At 48.6% G+C, this 22885-nt stretch overlaps 2 protein-coding genes across 2 annotated transcripts in view; one reads left to right on the top strand and one right to left on the bottom strand.

Moving 5' to 3' along the window:
- LOC147119356 (uncharacterized) overlaps positions 1–22503 on the top strand; it is a 42217-nt gene extending 19714 nt beyond the window's left edge. Inside the window, exons 4-5 of the mRNA XM_085984081.1 lie at positions 20550–20923; positions 21005–22503. Coding sequence (XP_085840207.1) covers positions 20550–20923; positions 21005–21839 — 1209 coding nt within the window. The 3' untranslated portion in view covers positions 21840–22503. The remainder of the gene's footprint in view (positions 1–20549; positions 20924–21004) is intronic.
- Positions 962–9489, bottom strand: LOC147119357 (uncharacterized). Its single transcript, XM_085983641.1, has 2 exons — positions 9453–9489; positions 962–2362 (listed from the first exon to the last, which is right to left on the bottom strand). The coding sequence occupies exons 1-2, from the start codon at positions 9487–9489 to the stop codon at positions 1518–1520; spliced, it is 882 nt and encodes a 293-aa protein (XP_085839767.1). The 3' UTR covers positions 962–1517.
- Positions 22504–22885: the final 382 nt, after the last annotated feature.

Genomic DNA, 22885 nt, shown 5'->3' with positions numbered 1-22885 from the left:
TGGGAGTGTTTGATGGGACAGTGTAGAGGGAGATTTACTATGTATCTAACCCGTGCTGTATCAGCCCTGGGAGTGTTTGATGGGACAGTGCAGAGGGAGCTTTACTCTGTATCTAACCCGTGCTGTATCAGCCCTGGGAGTGTTTGATGGGACAGTGTAGAGGGAGATTTACTCTGTATCTAACCCGTGCTGTACCTGCCCTGGGAGTGTTTGATGGGACAGCAGAGAAGGAGGCCTGTGCCAGCTCTCTGGAAGAGAACTTCAGCTAGTCCTACTCCCCCGCCCTTTCTCTGTAGCCCTTCAAAAATTTTCATTCAGGTACTTTTCCAGTTCCCTTTCGAAAGCCCGATTGAACCTGCCGCCAACACCCTTTCAGGCAGTGCATTATTATCTGGAATGATTATAACCACTCACTGCATAAAAAGATTTTCCCCATGTTTTCTTTGCTTCTTCTGCCAATCACCTTAAATCTGTGTCCTCTGCTTCTCGACGCTTCTACCACTGGGAACAGTTTCTCTCCAGCTACTGTCTCGACCCCTCATGATTTTGAACACCTCTATCAAATCTCCTTTCAACTTTCTCTTCTCTAATGAGAACAACCCCAGCTTCTCCAGTCTATCCACATAACTAAAGTCCCTCATCCCTGGAAGAATTTTTGTAGATGGTAGCTTCACTCTGTGTCTTACCCCATGCTGTACCTGCCTGGGAGTGTTTGATGTTGCTGAGAATGTTAAAATGTTCCATTCCCCCACAATGAGTTCCAGAACCTCGATGGTAATAAAATGCACAAAGCGCGGAGCAGGCTCGAAGGGCCGAATGGCCTACTCCTGCTCCTATCTTCTATGTTTATGTAACAGAAGCTTCTCCCCTGGACACAGATATTGAGAGGACAGGGAATGTCTGTAAGAAATCATCAATTAGCTCTCGTCTTATCTTAGAAACAAGGACTCAATCGACTGTGTGTTTCAAACAAAGCTGATTTATTTATACAGAATAGCAAAATGCAGCTCAGTTATTGGGGTTTTAACATCCACAAAATATAAGATGGTCACTAATAAATCCAGCAGGGAATTCAGGGGAAACTTGTTTACCCAGAGAGTGGTGAGAATGTGGAACTCACTACCACAGGGAGTGGTTGAGGCTAAAAGTACAGATGCATTTAAGGGGAAGCCACATGAGTGTGTAAGGAATAGGAGGATATGTTGATAGGGTTAATTGAAGTAGGGTGGGTGCGGAGCATAAACACTGGCATGGACCAGTTGGGCCGAATGGCCTGTTTCTGTGCTGTACATTCTATGTAACGCCATGAACAGTCAAATCAGAGCAATCATCAGCTCAACAGTCTTAAAGATTAAACAGCATTACAAAAGTTTGTAAAACATTCATCTATTCCACGTTCTTGTTGCCCCAGCTTTTTGCAGGGCCCTGCGCTGCAGAACAGTGTGACCTCGCTGGTGCTTCAGCAGATGCGAAGACTGTGTGAATCCCTTCCCACACACGAAGCAGGTGAATGGCCTCTACCCAGTGTGAACTCGCTGGTGTCTCAGCAGATTGGATGACTGAGTGAATCGCTTCCCACACACGGAACAGGTGAACGGCCTCTCTCCAGTGTGCACTCGCTGGTGTATCAGCAGATGCGAAGACTGAGTGAATCCCTTCCCACACACAGAGCACGTGAATTGCCTCACCCCAGTGTGAACTTGCTTGTGTCTCAGCAGGCTGAATGAATGGGTGAATCCCTTCCCACACACTGAGCAGGTGAACAGCCTCTCGCCAGTGTGAACTCGCTGGTGTCCATTCAGATTCCTGGAGCTTTTAAAGCTCATCCCACAGACAGAACATGTAAACGGTCTCTCATCAGTGTGAACTCGCTGGTGTCCCTTCAGATCCCCAAAGCTTTTAAAGTTCTTCCCACAGTCAGAACATTTAAATAGTCTCTCATCAGTGTGATATCGCTGGTGTACCTTCAGATCCCTAGAGCCTTTAAAGCTCTTCCCACAGTCAGAACATTTAAATGGTCTCTCATCAGTGTGAACTTGCTGGTGTGTCAGTAGGTGGCATGGCTGAGTGAATCCCTTCCCACACACTGAGCAGGTGAACGGCCTCTCCCCAGTGTGAGCTCGCTGATGTCTCAGTAGGTGGAACGTCCGAGTGAATACCTTCCCACACACAGAGCAGGTGAATGGCCTCTTTCCTGCTCCCTCCAGCTGGTGTCCCTTCAGCTCCTGGGACATTTGAAAGCTTTTCCCACAGTCGGAATGTTTCACCGGCCTCTCCCCAGTGTGAACTCGCTGGTGTGCCAGCAGATTCGAGGACCGAGTGAATCCCTTCCCACACACGGAGCAGGTGAACAGAATCTCTCCTGCTCTCTCCAGCTCGTGTCTCTTCAGATCCTGGGACCTTTTAAATTTCTTCCCACAGTCAGAACATTTAATCGGTCTCTCATCACTATGAACAAGCTGGTGTCTCAGGAGGGTGGCAGAATGAGAGAATCGCTTCAAAAACACGGAGCAGGTCAACGGTCTCTCATCAGTGTGGACAAGCTGGTGTCTCAGCAGCACGGAGGGTGCAATTAATCCCTTCCCACTCACGGAGCGGGTTAAAGGTCTCTCCCTAGTGTGATCTTGCTGGTGTGCCATCGGAGCGGATGACTGAGTGAATCCCTTCCCACACACGGGGCCGGTGAACGGGCTCTCCCCAGTGTGTAGCCACTGGTGTCTCTTCAGGTACTTGTAGATTTTGAAGCTCTTCCCACACTCAGAACATTTAAAATGTCTTTTAATGTTTAAAGTGTTAACTCGCTGGTGTGCCAGCAGATTGGAGGACTGATTGAATCAGGTCCTGAGAATCGAGCAACTGTTTCAGATCTTAACGTGATGTTTGGTCTGAGTTTTCTGTCTGTAAATGCTCCACTTCTAAAACCCTGTAAAAGGAGTGTAGAAAGGAGTAAGCGGGAGAATGTTGCCTCATGTCCCCCTTTCCCAGCCCAGGGGCAGTGAAGCTGATTTTCAGGCTCCAGCTGCTGCACAAGTTGGTTAGCCTAACATCAGTAGTAGGGAAAATGCTAGAGTCTATTATAAAGGATGTGAGAACAGGACACTTAGAAAATATCAACGGGATTAGACAAAGTCAACACGGATTTATGAAAGGGAAATCGTGTTTGACAAACCTACTGGAGTTTTTTGAGGATGTAACTGGTAGAATAGATAAGGGAGAACTGGTGGATGTGGTGTATTTGGATTTTCAGAAAGGCCTTTGATAAAGTCCCACAAGAGGTTAGTGTGCAAAATTAAGGCAATGGGATGGGGGTAATATACTGGCATGGATTGAAAATTGGTTAACAGACAGGAAACAGAGAATAGGAATAAATGGTTCTTTTTCAAGGTGGCATGCGGTGACTAGTGGGATACCGCAGGGATCAGTGCTTGGGCCCCAGCTATTCACAATATATATCAATGATTTGGATGAGGGAACCAAATGTAATATTTCCAAGTTTGCTGACGACACAAAACTAGGTGGGATTGTGAATTGTGAGGAGGATGCAAAGAGGCTTCAAGGCGATTTAGACAAGTTGAGCGAGTGGGCAAATACATGGCAGATACAGTACAAAGTGGATAAATGTGAAGTTATCCACTTCAGTAGGAAAAACAGAAAGGCAGAGTATTATTTAAATGGTGATAGATTGGGAAATGTTGATGTATAGAGGGACCTGGGTGTCCTTGTACACCAGTCACTGAAAGCAAACATGCATGTGCAGCAAGCAGTTAGGAAGGCAAATGGTATGTTGGCCTTCATTGTAAGAGAATTTGAGTACAGGAGCAAGGATGTCTTACTACAGTTATACAGGGCCTTGGTGAGACCACACCTGGAGTACTGTGTGCAGTTTTGGTCTCCTTACCTAAGAAAGGATGTACTTGCCATAGAGGGAGTGCAGCGAAGGTCCACCAGACTGATTCCTGGGATGGCAGGACTGTCGTATGAGCAGAGATTACATAGAAACATAGAAGATAGGAGCAGGAGTAGGCCATTTGGCCCCTCGAGCCTGCTCCGCCATTCAATGAGATCATGGCTGATCATCCAAATTCAGTACCCTGTCCCTGCCTTCTCCCCATATCCCTTTAGCCTTAAGAAATATATCCAACTCTTTCTTGAATATATTTAATGAACTGGCCTCCACCGCCCTCTGTGGCAGAGAATTCCACAAGTTCACCACTCTCTGGGTGAAGAAATTCCTCCTCATCTCTGTCCGAAATGGCTTACCCCTTATCCTTAGACTATGACCCTTGGTTCTGGACTCCCCGGCCATCAGAAACATCCTTCCTGCATCTAGTCTGTCCAGGCCTGACAGAATTTTATAGGTTTCAATGAGATCCCCTCTCAATCTTCTAAACTCCAGTGAGTATAAGCCCAATCGACACAATCTCTCCTCATACGTCATTCCTGCCATCCCAGGTACCAGCCTGGTGAATCTTCGCTGCACTCCTGCCATGGCAAGAATGTCCTTCCTCAGGTAAGGCGACCAAAACTGCACACAGTACTCAAGGTGCGGTCTCACCAAGGCCCTGTACAACTGTACTCGAACCCTCTCGCTACGAAGGCCAACATACCATTTGCCTTCTTAACCGCCTGCTGCACCTGCATGCTTACCTTCAGCGACTGGTGCACAAGAACACCCAGGTCTCTTTGCACTTCCCCTTCTCCCAATCTATTGCCATTCAAATAATAATCTGCCTTCCTGTTTTTGCCACCAAAGTGGATAACCTCACATTTATCCACATTATAGTGCATTTGCCATGTTTCTGCCCAATCACCCAACCTGTCCAAATTGTACTGGAGTTTCACGACATCCTCCTCACAGCATACCCTCCCACCCAGCTTTGTGTCGTCTGCAAATTTGGAGATATTACATCCAATTCCCTCGTCCAGATCATTAATATATATTGTGAACAGCTGGGGTCCGAGGACTGATCCTTGCGGTACCCCACTAGTCACTGCCTGCCACTCAGAAAACGACCCGTTTATTCCAACTCTGCTTTCTGTCCGCCAACCAGTTCTCTATCCAAGTCAATACCTTGCCCCCAATCCCATGTGCCTTAATTTTGCACGCTAATCTCTTATGTGGGACCTTATCGAAAGCCTTCTGAAAGTCCAAATACACCACATCCACTGGTTCTCCCTTATCTATTTTACCAGTTACATCCTCAAAAAATTCCAGTCGATTAGTCAAGCATGATTTACCTTTTGTAAATCCATGTTGACTTTGTCCGATCCTGTCCCTGCTTTCCAAGTGCTCAGCTATTACATCTTTTATAATGGACTCTAGCATTTTCCCCACTACCGATGTCAGGCTTACTGGTCTATAATTCCCCGCTTTTTCTCTACCAGCTTTTTTGAATAGTGTGGTAACATTAGCTACCCTCCAATCCATGGGTACTGTTCCAGAGTCGATCGAGTTCTGGAAGATGACCAGCAATGCATCTACTATTTCTAGGGCCACTTCCTTAAGTACCCTGGGATGTAGATTATCAGGCCCTGGGGATTTATCGGCCTTCAGTCCCATCAATTTTCCTAACACCATTTCCCTACAAATACTGATTTCTATCAGTTCCACCCTTTCATCAGACCCTATGTTCCCCGGCATCTCTGGGAGGTTATTTGTGTCCCCCTTTGTGAAGACAGAACCAAAATATGTATTTAGTTGGCCTGCCATTTCTTTGTTCCCCATTATAAATTCCCCTGATTCTGACTGCAAGGGACCTACGCTTGACTTCCCCAATCTTTTTCTCTTCACATATCTATAAAAGCTTATACAGTCAGTTTTTATGTTCCCTGCAAGCTTACTCTCATTCTATTTTCCCTTTCTTAATTAATCCCTTTGTCCTCCTTTGTTGAATCCTAAACTGCTCCCAATCCTCAGGATTATTGCTTCTTCTGGCCAATTGATATGTCCTCTCTTTGGATCTTATGCTATCCCTAATTTCCCTCGTTAGCCACGGTTGAGTCACCTTTTTTGTTTTACTTTTATGCCAAACTGGTAAGAACAAATTCTGTAGCTCATCCATTCGGTCTTTGAATGTTTGCCATTGCCTATCCACCGTCAACCCTTTGAGTGCCATTCCCCAATCAATCCTACCCAACTCGCTCCTCAGACCATCGTAGTTTCCTTTATTTAAATTGAGGACCCTAGCCTCTGAGTCAACTACTTCATTCTCCATCTTAATGAAGAATTCGATCATATTATGATCGCTCCGACCCAAGGGGCCTCTTACAAAAAGATTGCTAATTAATCCTTTCTCGTTACATAATACCCAGTCTAAGATGACCTGATCTCTGGTTGGTTCCTCGACATATTGGTCCAGGGAACCATCCCGTAAACACTCCAGGAATTCCTCCTCCACAGTATTGTTACTAATTTGGTTGGCCCAATCTATATGTAGATTAAAGTCACCCATGATGACTGCTGTGCCCTTATTGCACGCTTCTTTAATTTCCCTTTTAATGCCATCCCCAACCTCCGCCTTACTGTTTGGAGGTCTATATACCACTCCCACTAATGTTTTTTTCCCCTTAGTATTCCTCAATTCTACCCATACAGATTCCACATCATCAGAGCTAATATCCTTCATTACAATTGTGTTAATCCCTTCTTTAACCAGTAATGCTACCCCACCTCCCTTTCCTTTTTGCCTATCTTTCCTGAATATCGAATACCCCTGAATGTTGAGTTCCCAGTCTTGGCCATCCTTGAGCCACGTTTCCGTAATCCCAACCAAATCATATTCGTTTACCTCTATTTGCGCAGCCAATTCATCCACCTTATTACAAATGCTCCTCGCATTAAGACACAAAGCCTTCAGGCTTGTTTTTTTAACGCTCTTAGACCTATTAGAATTATTATTTACTGTGGCCATGTTTGATTTAAACCGTTGATTTCTCTGACTGCCACTTTTGTTTTTCTCCTTCCTATCTTTTGCTTTTATCCTTGTTTCCCTTTCCTCTGTCTCCCTGCACAGGTTCCCAACCCCCTGCCATTTTAGTTTAAACCCTCCCCCACAGCACTAGCAAACACTCCCCCTAGGACATCGGTTCCAGCCCTGCCCAGGTGCAAACCGTCCGGTTTGAACTGGTCCCACCTCCCCCAGAACCGGTTCCAATGTCCCAGGAACTTGAATCCCTCCCCCTGGCACCATTCCTCTAGCCACGTATTCATCTGAAGTATCCTTCTATTTCTACTCTGACTAGCACGTGGCACTGGTAGCAATCCTGAGATTACTACCTTTGCGGTCCTGTTTTTTAATTTATCTCCTAACTCCCTATATTCCGCTTTTAGGACCTCATCCCGCTTTTTACCTATATCGTTGGTGCCTATATGCACCACGACAACTGGCTGTTCACCCTCCCCTTCCAAGATGTTCTGCAGCCGCTCGGAGACATCCTTGACCCTTGCACCAGGGAGGCAACACACCATCCTGGAGTCTCGTTTGCGGCCACAGAAACGCCTAGCTATTCCCCTTACAATTGAATCCCCTATTACTATAGCTCTACCCCTCTTTTTCCTCCCATTCTGTGCAGCAGAGCCACCCCTGGTGCCAGGAAGTTGGCTGCTGCTGCCTTCCTCTGATAAGCCATCCCCCCAACAGTACTCAAAGTGGTGTATCTGTTGGAGAGGGGGATTGCCACAGGGGACCCCTGCACTACCTGCCTGCGCCTTGTACTCTGCCTGTTGGTCACCCGTTCCCTTTCTTCCTGTCCAACCTCTACCTGCGGTGTGTCCAACTCCATAAATGTGATATTCACGATGTCCTGAGCATCGTGAACGCTCCAGTATGCATCCAATCGCAGATTGGATCGACTAGGCCTGTACTCACTAGAGTTTAGAAGAATGAGAGGGGATCTCGTTGAAACGTATGAAATTCTGACAGGGCTAGACAGACTGGATGCAGGGAAGATGTTTCCCGTGGCTGGGGATTCTAGAACGAGGGGTCACAGTCTCAGGATGCAGGGTAGGACATTTAGGACTGAGATGAGGAGAAATTTCTTCACCGAGGGTGGTGAACCTGTGGAATTCTCTACCACAGAAGGCTGTGGAGGCCAAGTCACTGAATATATTTAAGAAGGAGATAGATAGATTTCTAGACACAAAAGGCATCAGCGGGTATGGGGAGAGAGCGGGAATGTGGTATTGAGATAGAGGATCAGCCATGATCATATTGAATGGTGGAGCAGGCTCGAATGGCTGACTCCTGCTCCTATTTTTCGATGTTTCTATGCAAGGATCAACAGTCCGAGGGCTCCGCAGGCACCGAATGGAGCGACTTCACTCGGGCGGAGCCGGAGAGTGCCTCGGGCACGCGACCGCAGGCAGCGGGCGGGATTGATGTGTCTGCCGACCAATAGGGAGCAAGATCGCGGGAGCAGTGGGCGGGCGACGCGCGCTGGGACCTCGTGACGTCAACACCACTTGGTTGACTGACACTCAGTGCTGACCCTTGACCTCCCTTTCCCCCGCTCCCCAGGATAGGTTGCACATTCCAGCTGCACACTGTGGGGGAGCTCAGCTGATCCCGGCCTGGGAGGCAGTTGGGGAGACTGCAGTTAGCCTCAGTGCCCTGGACTCCTGCTACTGATCACTGTCCAGTCGCCCCCCCCAGCAGCAAAGGCCGAGTCTGCAAAAGGGGCTTGATTTTGTCTGTGATATCTCCCAAGGTTGAACAGGCAGCCAACAATCACTGCAACCAGTGACTGTGGAACTGTATCCCAGTGCCTACCTGCCCTTTACAATCGAGGGGGTGAAACATGAATGACAGTTATAAAAACTAAAAATCACAATTTACCTTGTGTGAGGGTGCCGGTCAGTTCCTTCAGTAACCCCTAGATGGCACCTTCACTGGTTGGTTTCCCTTTGTTAATTGTTACTTGTTTCTCCTGTTTATTACTTAACTGCCTTTTATCAGGTTTATTGGTTTCACCTGTTTTTGCTTGTATTTAAGTTCTGTGGTTTCTTCTCTCTGGACTCAGTCTTGACAAGGTGCTCTGTCTTGACTAGGTGCTCAGTTTTGGACAAGCCGGTTGCCCTGAGGTAGCTTGTCTTGAGCTCAGTCTGGACAAGCCAGTTGCCTCACGGTAGCTTGTCTTGAGTTCCTATCTTGACTAGCCGTTTGCCTATGTGGTAGCTTGTCTTGAGCTCTTATGTTTTGCAACTGTTTACCTGTGTGATTCTAGTAAAGTACTGTTATTTAAGACTGCATATCTGCTTCTCGCCTCGTCTGTCTGCACTTGGGTCCAGAACCAGCCTCCGCCCGGACAGCACGGCCCCGTGTCTACACGGCCCTGCGACAGCAACCCTGACACCTCATGCCTGTAACTGAGTCAAATGTTCCAAGGCACTTCACAGGAGTGTTAGCAAACACAATCTGACCCCGAGCCACATAAGGAGATATTCGGCAAATCACCAAAAGCTTGGTCAGTGAAATCGGCTTGAATTAGCATCTTTAAGCAGGAAAGAGAGGCGGAGAGGTGTAGGGAGGGAATTCCAGAGCTTAAGGCCGAGGCAGCAGACGGCACGGCCACCAATGGTGGAGCGATTAAAATCAGGGATGCACAAGAGGCCAGAATTGGAAGAGCACAGATATCTCGGATGGTGTGGGGCTGGAGGAGATTACAGAGATAGGGAGGGGTGAAGCCATGGTTGGGGATTTGAACACAAGGATGAGAATTTTGAAATCGAGGCGTTGCTTAACCGGGAGCCAATGTCGGTCAGCGAGCACAGGGGTGATGGGTGAACGGGACTTGGTGCCAGTTAGGACACGGGCAGCAGAGTTTTGGATGACCTCAAGTTTACGTAGGGTAGAACGTGGGAGGCCAGCCAGAAGTGGGTTGAAAGTCAAGTCGAGGTAACATAAGAACATAAGAAATAAGAGCAGGAGTCGGCCATTTGGCCCCTCGAGCCTGCTCCGCCATTCAATAAGATCATGGCTGATCATCGACCTCAACTCCACTTTCCCGCCCCATCTCCATATCCCGTGATTCCCCTAGAGTCCAAAAATCTATCGATCTCAGCCTTGAATATACTCAAAGACTCAGCATCCACAGCCCTCTGGGGCAGAGAATTCCAAAGATTCACAACCCTCTGAGTGAAGAAATTCCTCCTGATCTCAGTCTTAAATGGCCGACCCCTGATCCTGAGACTATGCCCCCTAGTTCTAGACACTCCAGCCAGGGGAAACAACCTCTCAGCATCTATCCTGTCAATCCCCTTCAGAATCTTGTATGTTTCAATGAGATCACCTCTCATTCTTCTAAACTCCAGAGAGTATCGGCCCATTCTACACAATCTCTCATCATAGGACAGCCCTCTCGTCCCAGGAATCAATCTAGTGAACCTTCGTTGCACCGCCTCCAAGGCAAGTATATCCTTCCTTAGATAAGGAGACCAAAACTGTGCCCAGTACTCCAGGTGTGGTCTCACCAAGGCCCTGTACAATTGGAGCAAGACTTCCTTACTCTTATACTCCAACCCCCTTGCAATAAAGGCCAACATGCCATTTCCTTCCTTATTGCCTGCTGTACCTGCGAGCTAGCTTTCTGTGTTTCTTGCACAAGGACACCCAAATCTCTCTGAACACCAACATTTGAAAGTTTCTCACCATTTAAAAAAGATTCTGTTTTTCTATTCTTCCTACCAAAGTGAATAACCTCACATTTCCCTACATTATACTCGATCTGTCACCTTACTGCCCACTCACTTAGTCTATCTATATCCCTTTGCAGACTTTGTGTCCTCCTCACAGCTTACTGTCCCACCTAGCTTTGTATCATCAGCAAACTTGGATACATTACACTCGGTCCCTTCATCTGGGTCATTAATATAGATTGTAAATAGCTGAGGCCCCAACACTGATCCTTGCGGCGCCCCACTAGTAACAAAGGCATGGATGAGGGTTTCAGCAGCAAATGAGCTGGGGCAGGGGCGGAGACGGGCGATGTTACGGAGGTGGAAAAAGGCGGTCTTAGTGATGGTGCGGATATGTGATCGCAAGTTGATTTCAGGGTCAAATGTGAAACCAAGGTTGCAAACAGTGTGGTTGAGCCTCAGACAGATGCTGGGGAGAGGGAAGGAGTCGGTGGCTCGGGAACGCAGTTTGTGGTGGTGACCGAAGACAATGGCAGATCCCTGAAGGTAGCAGGACAGGGAGATATGGTGGTTAAGAGGGCATCTGTGGACAGGCACTCCAAGGTCCCTCTGTTCCTCTGCACTTCTCAATGTCCTACCATTTATAGTGTATTCCCTTGCCTTGTCAACCCTCCCCAAATGCATTACCTCGCACTTGTCCGGATTGAATTCCATTTGCCACTGTTCTGCCCACCTGACCAGTCCATTCATGTAGAAACATAGAAAAAAAATAGGAGCAGGATCAGGCCATTCGGCACTTCGAGCCTGCTCCGCCATTTAATATGATCATGGCTGATCCTCTATCTCAATACCATATTCCCGCTCTCTCCCCATACCCCTTGATGCCTTTTGTGTCTAGAAATCTATCTATCTCCTTCTTAAATATATTCAGTGACTTGGCCTCCACTGCCTTCTGTGGTAGAGAATTCCACAGGTTCACCACCCTCTGAGTGAAGAAATTTCTCCTCATCTCAGTCCAAAATGTCCTACCCCGTAACCTGAGATTGTGAACCCTCAGCCAGGTGAAACCCTCCCTGCATCCAGTCTGTCTAGCCCTGTCAGAATTTCATACGTTTCCATGAGATCCCCTCTTATTCTTCTAAACTCTAATGAATACAGGCCTAGTCGACCCAATCTCTCCTCATACGATAGTCCTGCCATCCCAGGAATCAGTCTGGTGAACCTTCGCTGCACTCCCTCTATGGCAAGTACATCCTTTCTTAGGTAAGGCGACCAAAACTGCACACAGTACTCCAGGTGTGGTCTCACCAAGGCCCTGTATAACTGTAGTAAGACATCCTTGCTGCTGTACTCAAATCCTCTTGCAATGAATTGGGAGCAAGCTACTGACTTGGATAAAGAACTGGTTGGCAGACAGGAAGCAAAGAGTTGGAATAAACGGGTCTTTTTCCGAGTGGCAGGCGGTGACTAGTGGGGTACTGCAGGGATCGGTCCTAGGACCCCAGCTATTCACAATATATATGTAAATAATCTAGACGAGGGAACTAGATGTAATATCTCCAAGTTTGCAGACGACACAAAGCTGGGTGGGCGTATGCTATGAGGAGGATGCCGAGAAACTCCAGTATGATTTGGACAGGTTGGGTGATTGGGCAGAAGCATAGCAGATGCAGTATAATGTGGATAAATGTGAGGTTATCCACTTTGGTGGCAAAAACAGGAAGGCAGATTATTATCTGAATGGCAATAGATTGGGAGAAGGGGAAGTGCAATGAGACCTGGGTGTCCTTGTGCACCAGTCGCTGAAGGTAAGCATGCAGGTGAAGCAGGCGGTTAAGAAGGGAAATGGTATGTTGGCCTTCATAGCGAGCGGGTTCGAGTACAAGAACAAGGATGTCTTGATGCAGTTGTCCAGGGCCTTGGTGAGACCACACCTTGAGTATTGTGTGCAGTTTTGATCGCCTTATCTGAGGAAGGATGTTCTTGCCATGGAGGGAGTGCAGCGAATATTCACCAGACTGATACCTGGGATGGCAGGAATGACGTATGAGGAGAGATTGGGTCGATTGGGCTTATACTCGCTGGAGTTTAGAAGAATGAGAGGGGATCTCATTGAAACTTATAAAATTCTAACAGGACTGGACAGACTGGATGCAGGAAGGATGTTTCTGATGGCTGGGGAGTCCAGAACCAGGGGTCACAGTCTAAAGATAAGGGGTAAGCCATTTAGGACAGATGAGGAGCAATTTCTTCACCCAGAGAGTGGCGAACCTGTGGAATTCTGTACCTCAGAAGTCAGTGGAGGCCAATTCATTAAATATATTCAAGAAGGAGTTGGATATATTTCTTAAGGCTAAAGGGATCAAGGGATATGGAGAGAAGGCAGGGACAGGGTACTGAGTTTGGATGATCAGCCTTGATCTCATTGAATGGCGGAGCAGGCTCGAGGGGCCGAATGGCCTACTCCTGCTCCTATCTTCTATGTTTCTATGAACCCCAGGACCAGGCCCCTATGGGGAATAGGTATGCAGATCTAGGCGCAAAACTAGCTGCAGAAGAAATGCAGCCAGAGGACGCGTTCAAAAATGAAATAAATATGGTCATGATAGTGGGGTTCAGGAAGTGAATATAATGGAGCTACAAGAAAATACTAGTAAAGAGCAAAAGGAAAAATGAAGACAAGCTGGCGCGCAATTACAAGATGGAATTTGGAAATGGGGCCCACGTAACCAGGTGGTGGCACCGGAATGTTGCAGACAACAACTGATGGCGCTATACCATGGTGTAACACATACTGGCAGAAGTAACATGTTGCACCTACTGACACAGTACCGGTGGTGGCCAAAGATGGGTCGGGAAGTAGCGAAATATTGCCACCGCTGTATAATATGCACAAGAATAATGTAGGACAGAGATGTAGAGTTAGAGTAGCAAACCAACCCAGGCCCCAAGGACCCTGGGAAAACCTACAAATTGACTTTACCGGCCCCTTAGTGCAGGGCCGGGGCAAGAAATATTGCCTGGTAATAACTGACCAATTTACCAGGTGGGTGGAAGCCTTTGCCACCCGAGATTGCTCTGCAAAAACAGTTGCACTAATATTGGCTACCGAGGTTATACCCCGTTGGGGAGTGCCTCTGCAAATTGACTCAGGCAACGGCACTCATTTCACCGGCAAAATAATGAAAGAAATCTGTAAGCTGCTACATGTGACACAAAAATATCACATACCATATCACCCCCAGAGCTCGGAGACGGTAGAAAGAATGAATAGGACACTGAAAAACGCGCTGACAAAAGCCATCCAAGAAACAGGGACGGGATGGTCGGAATTATTACCCAGCATACTAATGAGGCTGCGAGCCACCCCAGGACGAACAACCGGACTGACCCCCTATGAATTAATGACAGGACGAGCTATGAGACTACCAGAGGATTTGGCTGGAGGGGTAGGAAACATAGAAACACAGAAGATAGGAGCAGGAGTAGGCCATTCGGCCCCTCGAGCCTGCTCCGCCATTCAATGAGATCATGGCTGATCATCCAAATTCAGTACCCTGTTCCTGCCTTCTCTCCATATCCCTTGATCCCTTTAGCCTTAAGATATATATCCAACTCCTTCTTGAATATATTTAATGAATTGGCCTCTACTGCCTTCTGTGGTAGAGAATTCCACAGGTTCACCACTCTCTGGGTGAAGAAATTCCTCCTTATCTCTGTCCTAAATGGCTTACCCCTTATCCTTAGACTGTGACCCCTGGTTCTGGACTCCCCGACCATTGGGAACATCCTTCCAGCATCTAGTCTGTCCAGGCCTGACAGAATTTTATAGGTTTCGATGAGATCCCCTCTCAATCTTCTAAACTCCAGTGAGTATAAGCCCAATCGACACAATCTCTCCTCATACGTTATTCCTGCCATCCCAGGTATCAGCCTGGTGAATCTTCGCTGCACTCCTTCCATGGCAAGAACGTCCTGCCTCAGATAAGGCGACCAAAACTGCACACAATTCTCAAGATGTGGTCTCACCAAGGCCCTGTACAACTGCAGCAAGACATCCTTGTTCCTGTACTCAAACCCTCTCGCTACAAAGGCCAACATGCCATTTGCCTTCTTAACCATCTGCTGCACCTGCATGCTTACCTTCGGCGATTGGTGCACAAGGACACCCAGGTCTCGTTGCACTTCCCCTTCTCCCAATCCATTGCCATTCAGATAATAATCTGCCTTCCTGTTTTTGACACCAAAGTGGATAACCTCGCATTTATCCACGTTATATTGCATCTGCCATGCTTCTGCCCAATCACCCAACCTGTCCAAATCATACTGGAGTTTCTCGGCATCCTCCTCACAGCACACACGCCCACCCAGCTTTGTGTCGTCTGCAAACTTGGAGATATTACATCTAGTTCCCTCGTCCAGATCATTAATATATATTGCGAATAGCTGGGGTCCCAGGACCGATCCCTGCGGTACCCCACTAGTCATTGCCTGCCACTTGGAAAAAGAGCCATTTATTCCAACTCTTTGCTTTCTATCTGCCAACCAGTTCTCTATCCAAGTCAATACCTTGCCCCCAATCCGATGTGCATTAACTTTACACGCTAATCTCTTATGCAGGACCTTATCGAAAGCCTTTTGAAAGTCCAAAGACACCACATCCACTGGTTCTCCCTTATCTATTTTACCAGTTACATCCTCAAAAAATTCCAGTAGATTAGTCAAGCATGAATTACCTTTTGTAAATCCATGTTGACTTTGTCCGATCCTGTCACTGTTTTCCAAGTGCTCTGCTATTACATCTTTTATAATGGACTCTAGCATTTTCCCCACTACCGATGTCAGGCTTACCGGTCTGTTATTCCCCGTTTTCTCTCTACCACCTTTTTTGAACAGTGGGGTAACAGTAGCTACCCGCAAATCCATGGGTACTGTTCCAGATTCCATCGAATTTTGGACGATGACCAGCAATGCATCTACTATTTCTAGGGCCACTTCCTTAAGTACCCGAGGATGTAGATTATCAGGCCCTGGGGATTTATCGGCCTTCAATCCCGTCAATTTCCCTAACACCATTTCCCTACAAATACTGATTTCTTTCAGTTCCTCCCCTTCATCAGACCCTATGTTCCCGGACATCTCTGGGAGGTTATTTGTGTCTTCCTTTGTGAAGACAGAACCAAAATATGTATTTAAGACCAGGACCAGTGCAAGATAGATTAAGGCGATACTTAGTACAACTAAATCAGGAGGTACAAGCACTAAATAAAGAAGTGAGGAACCAACAACAGATTAAAGATCTAGAAAGGCAGAATGCTGCACTTAAACCAGACGAGTTGCCCAGAATAGGTCAACAAGTAATGACGCAAGTTATCGGAAGAAAGGGAATGGGGCCCGTTGGATGGGGCCATGTACTGTATTAATGACAAGTGATACGTGTGTTTGTCTACAGGAACCGATGGGTATGCGATGGAAGCAATGGACCCAGGTGAAACCATTTAACACTAAAGACCCCCATTCTACCCTCTCCTCTAGGGGAAAGAGCTCGGAACACGACCAGACCTCTGTTTAAATTACAGATAAACATGGATCCAGTCGATCCTTTATATCAGAGGGTCCGTCTCGGGGAGAAGAAGCTCTCCTGGTTTACCCTTACACCTGAGAACTCAGTTTTAATGTGGAAGCAAGTCATCCTCGGTTCCGAGGGACTGCCTAAGAAGAAAGAAGAAGATATAATTGGAGTAAGACTTCTTTACATAGAAACATAGAAGATAGGAGCAGGAGTAGGCCATTCAGCCCTTCGAGCCTGCTACGCCATTCAATGAGATCATGGCTGATCATCCAAATTCAGTACCCTGTCCCTGCCTTCTCCCCATATCCCTTGATCCCTTTAGCCTTAAGAAATATATCCAACTCTTTCTTGAATATATTTAATGAACTGGCCTCCACCGCCCTCTGTGGCAGAGAATTCCACAGGTTCACCACTCTCTGGGTGAAGAAATTCCTCCTCAATTCAGTCCTAAATGGCTTACCCCTTATCCTTAGACTATGACCCCTGGTTCTGGACTCCCCGGCCATCAGAAACATCCTTCCTGCATCTAGTCTGTCCAGGCCTGACAGAATTTTATAGGTTTCGATGAGATCCCCTCTCAATCTTCTAAACTCCAGTGAGTATAAGCCCAATCGACACAATCTCTCCTCATACGTTATTCCTGCCATCCCAGGTATCAGCCTGGTGAATCTTCGCTGCACCCCTTCCATGACAAGAACGTCCTTCCTCAGGTAAGGCGACCAAAACTGCACACAATACTCAAGGTGCGGTCTCACCAAGGCCCTGTACAACTGCAGCAAGACATCCCTGTTCCTGTACTCGAACCCTCTTGCTACGAAGGCCAACATACCATTTGCCTTCTTAACCGCCTGCTGCGCCTGCATGCTTACCTTCAGTGACTGGTGCACAAGAACACCCAGGTCTCTTTGCACTTCCCCTTCTCCCAATCTATTGCCATTCAAATAATAATCTGCCTTCCTGTTTTTGCCACCAAAGTGGTGAACTCACATTTATCCACATTATTATAGTGCATTTGCCATGTTTCTGCCCAATCACCCAACCTGTCCAAATCGTACTGGTGTTTCACGACATCCTCCTCACAGCTTACCCTCCCACCCAGCTTTGTGTCGTCTGTAAATTTGGAGACATTACATCCAAATCCCTCGTCCAAATCATTAATATATATTGTGAACAGCTGGGGTCCTAGGACCGATCCTTGCGGTACCCCACTAGTCACTGCCTGCCACTCGGAAAACGACCCCTTTATTCCAACTCTTTGCTTTCTGTCCGCCAACCAGTTCTCTATCCAAGTCAATACCTTGCCCCAATCCCGTGTGCCTTAATTTTGCATGCTAATCTCTTATGTGGGACCTTATCGAAAGCCTTCTGAAAGTCCAAATACACCACATCCACTGGTTCTCCCTTATCTATTTTACCAGTTACATCCTCAAAAAATTCCAGTAGATTAGTCAAGCATGATTTACCTTTTGTAAATCCATGTTGACTTTGTCCGATCCTGTCCCTGCTTTCCAAGTGCTCTGCTATTACATCTTTTATAATGGACTCTAGCATTTTCCCCACTACCAATGTCAGGCTTACCGGTCTATAATTCTCTGCTTTTTCTCTACCACCTTTTTTAAATAGTGGGGTAACATTAGCTACCCTGCAATCCATGGGTACTGTTCCAGAGTCTATCGAGTTCTGGAAGAGGACCAGCAATGCATCTACTATTTCTATTCCTGTATTCAAATCCTCTTGTAATGAAGGCCAGCATACCATTTGCCTTCTTAACTGCCTTTCACGACCACCGGACGTCCCACAGCGCTTTACATCCAATGAAGTACTTTTGAAGTGTAGTCACTGTTGTAATGTGGGAAACGCGGCAGCGAATTTGCGCACAGCAAGCTCCCACAAACAGCAATGTGATAATGACCAGATAATGTTTTTTCGTCATGTTGATTGAGGGATAAATATTGGGCTCAAAACACCGGGGATAACTTCTTCAAAATAGCACCACGGGATCTTTTACGTCCACCTGAGGGGGCAGACGGGGGCCTCGGTTTAACGTCTCATCTGTAGGACGGCACCTCCGACACTGCAGCGCTCCTTCATTACTGCCCCTCCGACAATGCGGCTCTCCCGCAGCACTGCCCCTCCAACAGTGCAGCACTCCCTCAGTACTGCACCTCCGATGGAGCGGCGCTCCCTCAGTACTGCCCCTCCGACAGTGCGGCGCTCCCTCAGTACTGCCCCTCCGACAGTGCGGAGCTCCCTCAGTACTACCCCGACAGTGCAGCGCTCCCTCAGTACTGCCCCTCCGACAGTGCGGCACTCCCTCAGTACTGCCCCTCCGACAGTGCGGCACTCCCTCAGTACTGCCCCTCCGACTGTGCGGTGCTCCCTCAGCACTGCCCCTCCGACAGTGCGGCGCTCCCTCAGCACTGCCCCTCCGACAGTGCTGTGCTCCCTCAGTACTGCCCCCCCGACAGTGCGGCGCTCCCTCAGCACCACACTGGAGTGTTAGCCTCGCTTTATGTGCTCAAGTCCCTGTAGCGGGATTTGAACCCACAACCTTCTGACTCTGCTATCCACTGAGCCACAGCTGACTCCAGTCTTTTACAGTTTCATCATAACTTCCTTGCTTTTGCACTCTACGCCTCTCCTAAAGCAGGGGAGTTATGATGAATTGTTAAACAGTTTTTTTTGCAGAGTGACCAAGGCTGTGTGTAGGAAACAATTGTGCATTTGAAAGAAGCTTGTATTGTGAAGCTTCTGCCCCTTTGCCAGGCCCGCTGCCTGCGGCCCCTCTCCCAGATTCCAGCCCCAGCTCTGTGCTGACTGAGCTGCTCTCACCTGGGGACAGCGCGTCACAATCGGCCCCAGCGCACCTGAGCTGGAGAGGAGGCCCCGCCCCCTCGCCGCGCCGCCATTGGTTGGCCCTCGTCCTATTGGTCAGAGGTCCCGTCAGTCACGGGCCGGCCTCCACCTGAATGGCCTCTTCCTGTGATGACGTCACAATCGAGCCTCAGGGGAGGAAGGTCCCGCCCCCTAGCGGCGCCGCCAATGGTTGGAGGACCAGGCCGCCCAGCTCAGCCCTCTTCCTATTGGTCAGCGCTCCCGTCAGTCAGAATCACACTGGTCCAGCTCATTCCGCCAGCCCGCGCGGTTCAATCCGCTCCGTTCGGCGTCCGCGGAGGTCCCGCCCGACTCTCAGGTTTGGTTTTTCTCGTCTTTTTCTTTATAATCTCGCTCTCCGCTCCCCCCTCACCTCAATTTAAATCGATTCCCCAACACATTACTTTACCCGGCCGCTGATTCCGCCTCTTCCCCGGGCCTGGACTTCCCTCTGCTCTCCGGAGGCCCCGCGCAGGCGCACTGGCAGCCTCGTTTTGTGGTGAGGCCGGATGAGCATGCGCGGCCCCGCCTCTCCACATTTAAAGGGACACCCACCCCCTCAACGGTTAAAGGGACACCCACTCCCTCCACATTTAAAGGGACACCCACCCCCTCCACATTTAAAGGGACACCCACCCCCTCCACATTTAAAGGGACACCCACCCCCTCCACATTTAAAGAGACTCCCTCCCCCTCTCGTGTGTTCTTCTGATTAAAGGGACAGTGACAATTCCCCCGGCCACCGCACCTTAGCAAGGATGTGAAACTCCTTGAGAGCCAGCCAGTTGGTAGCACCCTGAGTCAGAAAGTTGTGGGTTCAAAGTCCCCACTCCAGGGACTCGAGCACATAAATCTAGGCTGACGCTCCAGGGCAGTGTCGAAGGAGCGCCGCACTGTCGGAGGGGCAGTACTGAGGGAGCACCGCACTGGGAGGGCTGTCTTTTGGATGAGACGTTCAGGTGGACATAAAAGAGCCCACTATTTCGAAGAAGGGCAGGAGAATGATCCCCGGTGTCCTGGCCATTATTTGTCATGCAAATTGGCTGCAGTGTTTCCCACATTACAACAGCAACTACACTTCAAAAAGTACTTAATTGGCTATAAAACCGTTGGTCGTGAAAGGCGCTGTATAAATGCCAGTCTTTCTTTATTTTCTCTCCTGTATTTATATTAATTACTTATATAAACCTCTTTTACTGTCTCTTGCAAGGGGAGGAATTGCAGACGGGCAGCTTAACGCAAACTTCACACGAAGATCTGACAGAGCCACTCGATTCATCAGGACCTGAATATCATCGACATATGGAAGCGGAAAGTAGCAATCAGAGTGCGGACAAACTGCACACGTGTCTTGTGTGTGGACATGGATTCAACCGAACGAGCAGCCTGGGGAGGCACAAGTGTAACCAAAGCGAGGACAGTCCGTGCAAATGTCGGGAATGCGGGAAGGGATTCAGTTGCCTCTCCGAGCTGGAGACTCATCAACGCAGTCACTCCGCGAAATGGCCGTTCACCTGCTCTGTCTGTGGGAAGGGATTCAGTCGTTCATGCTCCCTGCAGACACACCAGCGAGTTCACACCGGGGAGAGGCCGTTCACCTGTTCCGTGTGCGGGAAGGGATTCACTCAACAATCCGCCCTGCTGAGACACCGGCGAGTTCACACCGACGAGAAGCCATTCGCCTGCTCTCACTGTGAAAAAAGGTTTAACCAGTCTTGCCACCTGTTGATACACGAGCGTGTTCACACCGATGAGAGACCTTTTCAGTGCTCTGACTGCAAGAAGGGCTTCAGAATATCCAGCCACCTGATACAGCACCAGCGAGTTCACACCGGGGAGGGCCTGTTCACCTGCTCCATGTGTGGGAAGGGATTCACTCTCTCCTCCACCCTGCTGATACACCAGCGAGCTCACACTGGGGAGAGCCCATTCACCTGCTCCGTGTGCGAGAAGGGATTCAGCCATTCTTACTCTCTGCGGGTGCACCAGCGAGTTCACACTGACGAGAGACCCTGTAAGTGCCCTGACTGTGAGAAGAGCTTTAAAAGCGCCGAGGATCTGAACAAGCATCAACGCATTCACACCGGGGAGAGGCCGTTCAGCTGTTCTCACTGCGGAAAGAGGTTTGGTAAGTCATCGAACCTGGTGAGACCCCAGCGACTGCACAACGGGGAGAGGCCGTTCACCTGCTCCGAGTGCGGGAAAGGTTTCACTCGTCCCTCCTCTCTGCGGGAACACCAGCTGGTTCACACTGACGAGAGGCCGTTCTCCTGCTCCGAGTGCGGGAAAGGATTCACTCGTCCCTCCTCTCTGCGGGAACACCAGCTGGTTCACACTGACGAGAGGCCGTTCTCCTGCTCCGAGTGCGGGAAAAGATTCACTCGTCCCTCCTCTCTGCAGGAACACCAGCTGGTTCACACTGACGAGAGGCCGTTCACCTGCTCCGAGTGCGGGAAAGGATTCACTCGTCCCTCCTCTCTGCGGGAACACCGGCTGGTTCACACTGACAAGAGGCCGTTTAAATGTTCCGACTGCAACAAGAGTTTCAAATGCTTCAAGGACCTGAAGATGCATCGACGCATTCACACCGGGGAGAGGCCGTTCAGCTGCTTTCACTGTGGGAAGAGGTTTACGCGCTCATCCAGTCTTCGGAAACACCAGTTCACCCACACCGAGAAGATGCCGTTCCCCTGCTCAGTGTGTGAAAAGGGATTCACCAGTTCATCTCACCTGCTGAGACACCAGCGAGTTCACACCTGAGCACACTGGTCCCATTCTGCTGTTAATCACATGAAGGACTGATCTGTGTTAATAATGGCAATTACGGGGTTGGGGGGGGTGGTTTGAAGATGCTGATAATAACCCCAGTAACTAGGCTGGAGTTTAAGAGGGGTCAGCCTTGGCTCAGTGGGCGACACTCTCACCTCTAGAGTCAGAAGGTCGTAGGTTTGAGTCCCACTCTGGAGACTTGAGCACATAATCTAGGCTGACACAAAGAGTTGGAATAAACGGCTCTTTTTCCAAGTGGCAGGCAGTGACTAGTGGGGTACTGCAGGGATCGGTCCTTGGACCCCAGCTATTCACAATAAATATAAATGATCTAGATGAAGGAACTAGATGTAATATCTCCAAGTTTGCAGACGACACAAAGCTGGGTGGGCGTGTGTGCTGTGAGAAGGATGCCGAGAAACTCCAGTATGATTTGGACAGGTTGGGTGATTGGGCAGAAGCATGGCAGATGCAGTATAATGTGGATAAGTGCGAGGTTATCCACTTTGGTGGCAAAAACAGGAAGGCAGATTATTATCTGAATGGCAATAGATTGGGAGAAGGGGAAGTGCAACGAGACCTGGGTGTCCTTGTGCACCAGTCGCTGAAGGTAAGCATGCAGGTGCAGCAGGCGGTTAAGAAAGCAAATGGTATGTTGGCCTTCATAGCGAGAGGTTTCGAGTACAAGAACAAGGATGTCTTGCTGCAGTTGTACAGGGCCTTGGTGAGACCACACCTTGAGTATTATGTGCAGTTTTGGTCGCCTGATCTGAGGATGGATGTTCTTGCCATGGAGGGAGTGCTGCGAAGATTCACCAGACTGATACCTGGGATGGCAGGAATGATGTATGAGGAGAGATTGGGTTGATTGGGCTTATACTCGCTGGAGTTTAGAAGAATGAGAGGGGATCTCATTGAAACTTATAAAATTCTAACAGGACTAGACAGACTAGATGCAGGAAGGATGTTCCCGATGGTCGGGGAGTCCAGAACCAGGGGTCACAGTCTAAGGATAAGGGGTAAGCCATTAAGGACAG

Source organism: Somniosus microcephalus, chromosome 4 (genome assembly GCF_052327205.1).
Source record: "Somniosus microcephalus isolate GS21.2 chromosome 4, FLI_Smic_1.0, whole genome shotgun sequence".
Taxonomy (NCBI): domain Eukaryota; kingdom Metazoa; phylum Chordata; class Chondrichthyes; order Squaliformes; family Somniosidae; genus Somniosus; species Somniosus microcephalus.
Note: the sequence above shows the minus strand (reverse complement) of the source record. Positions and strands in the feature narration are given on the sequence as shown.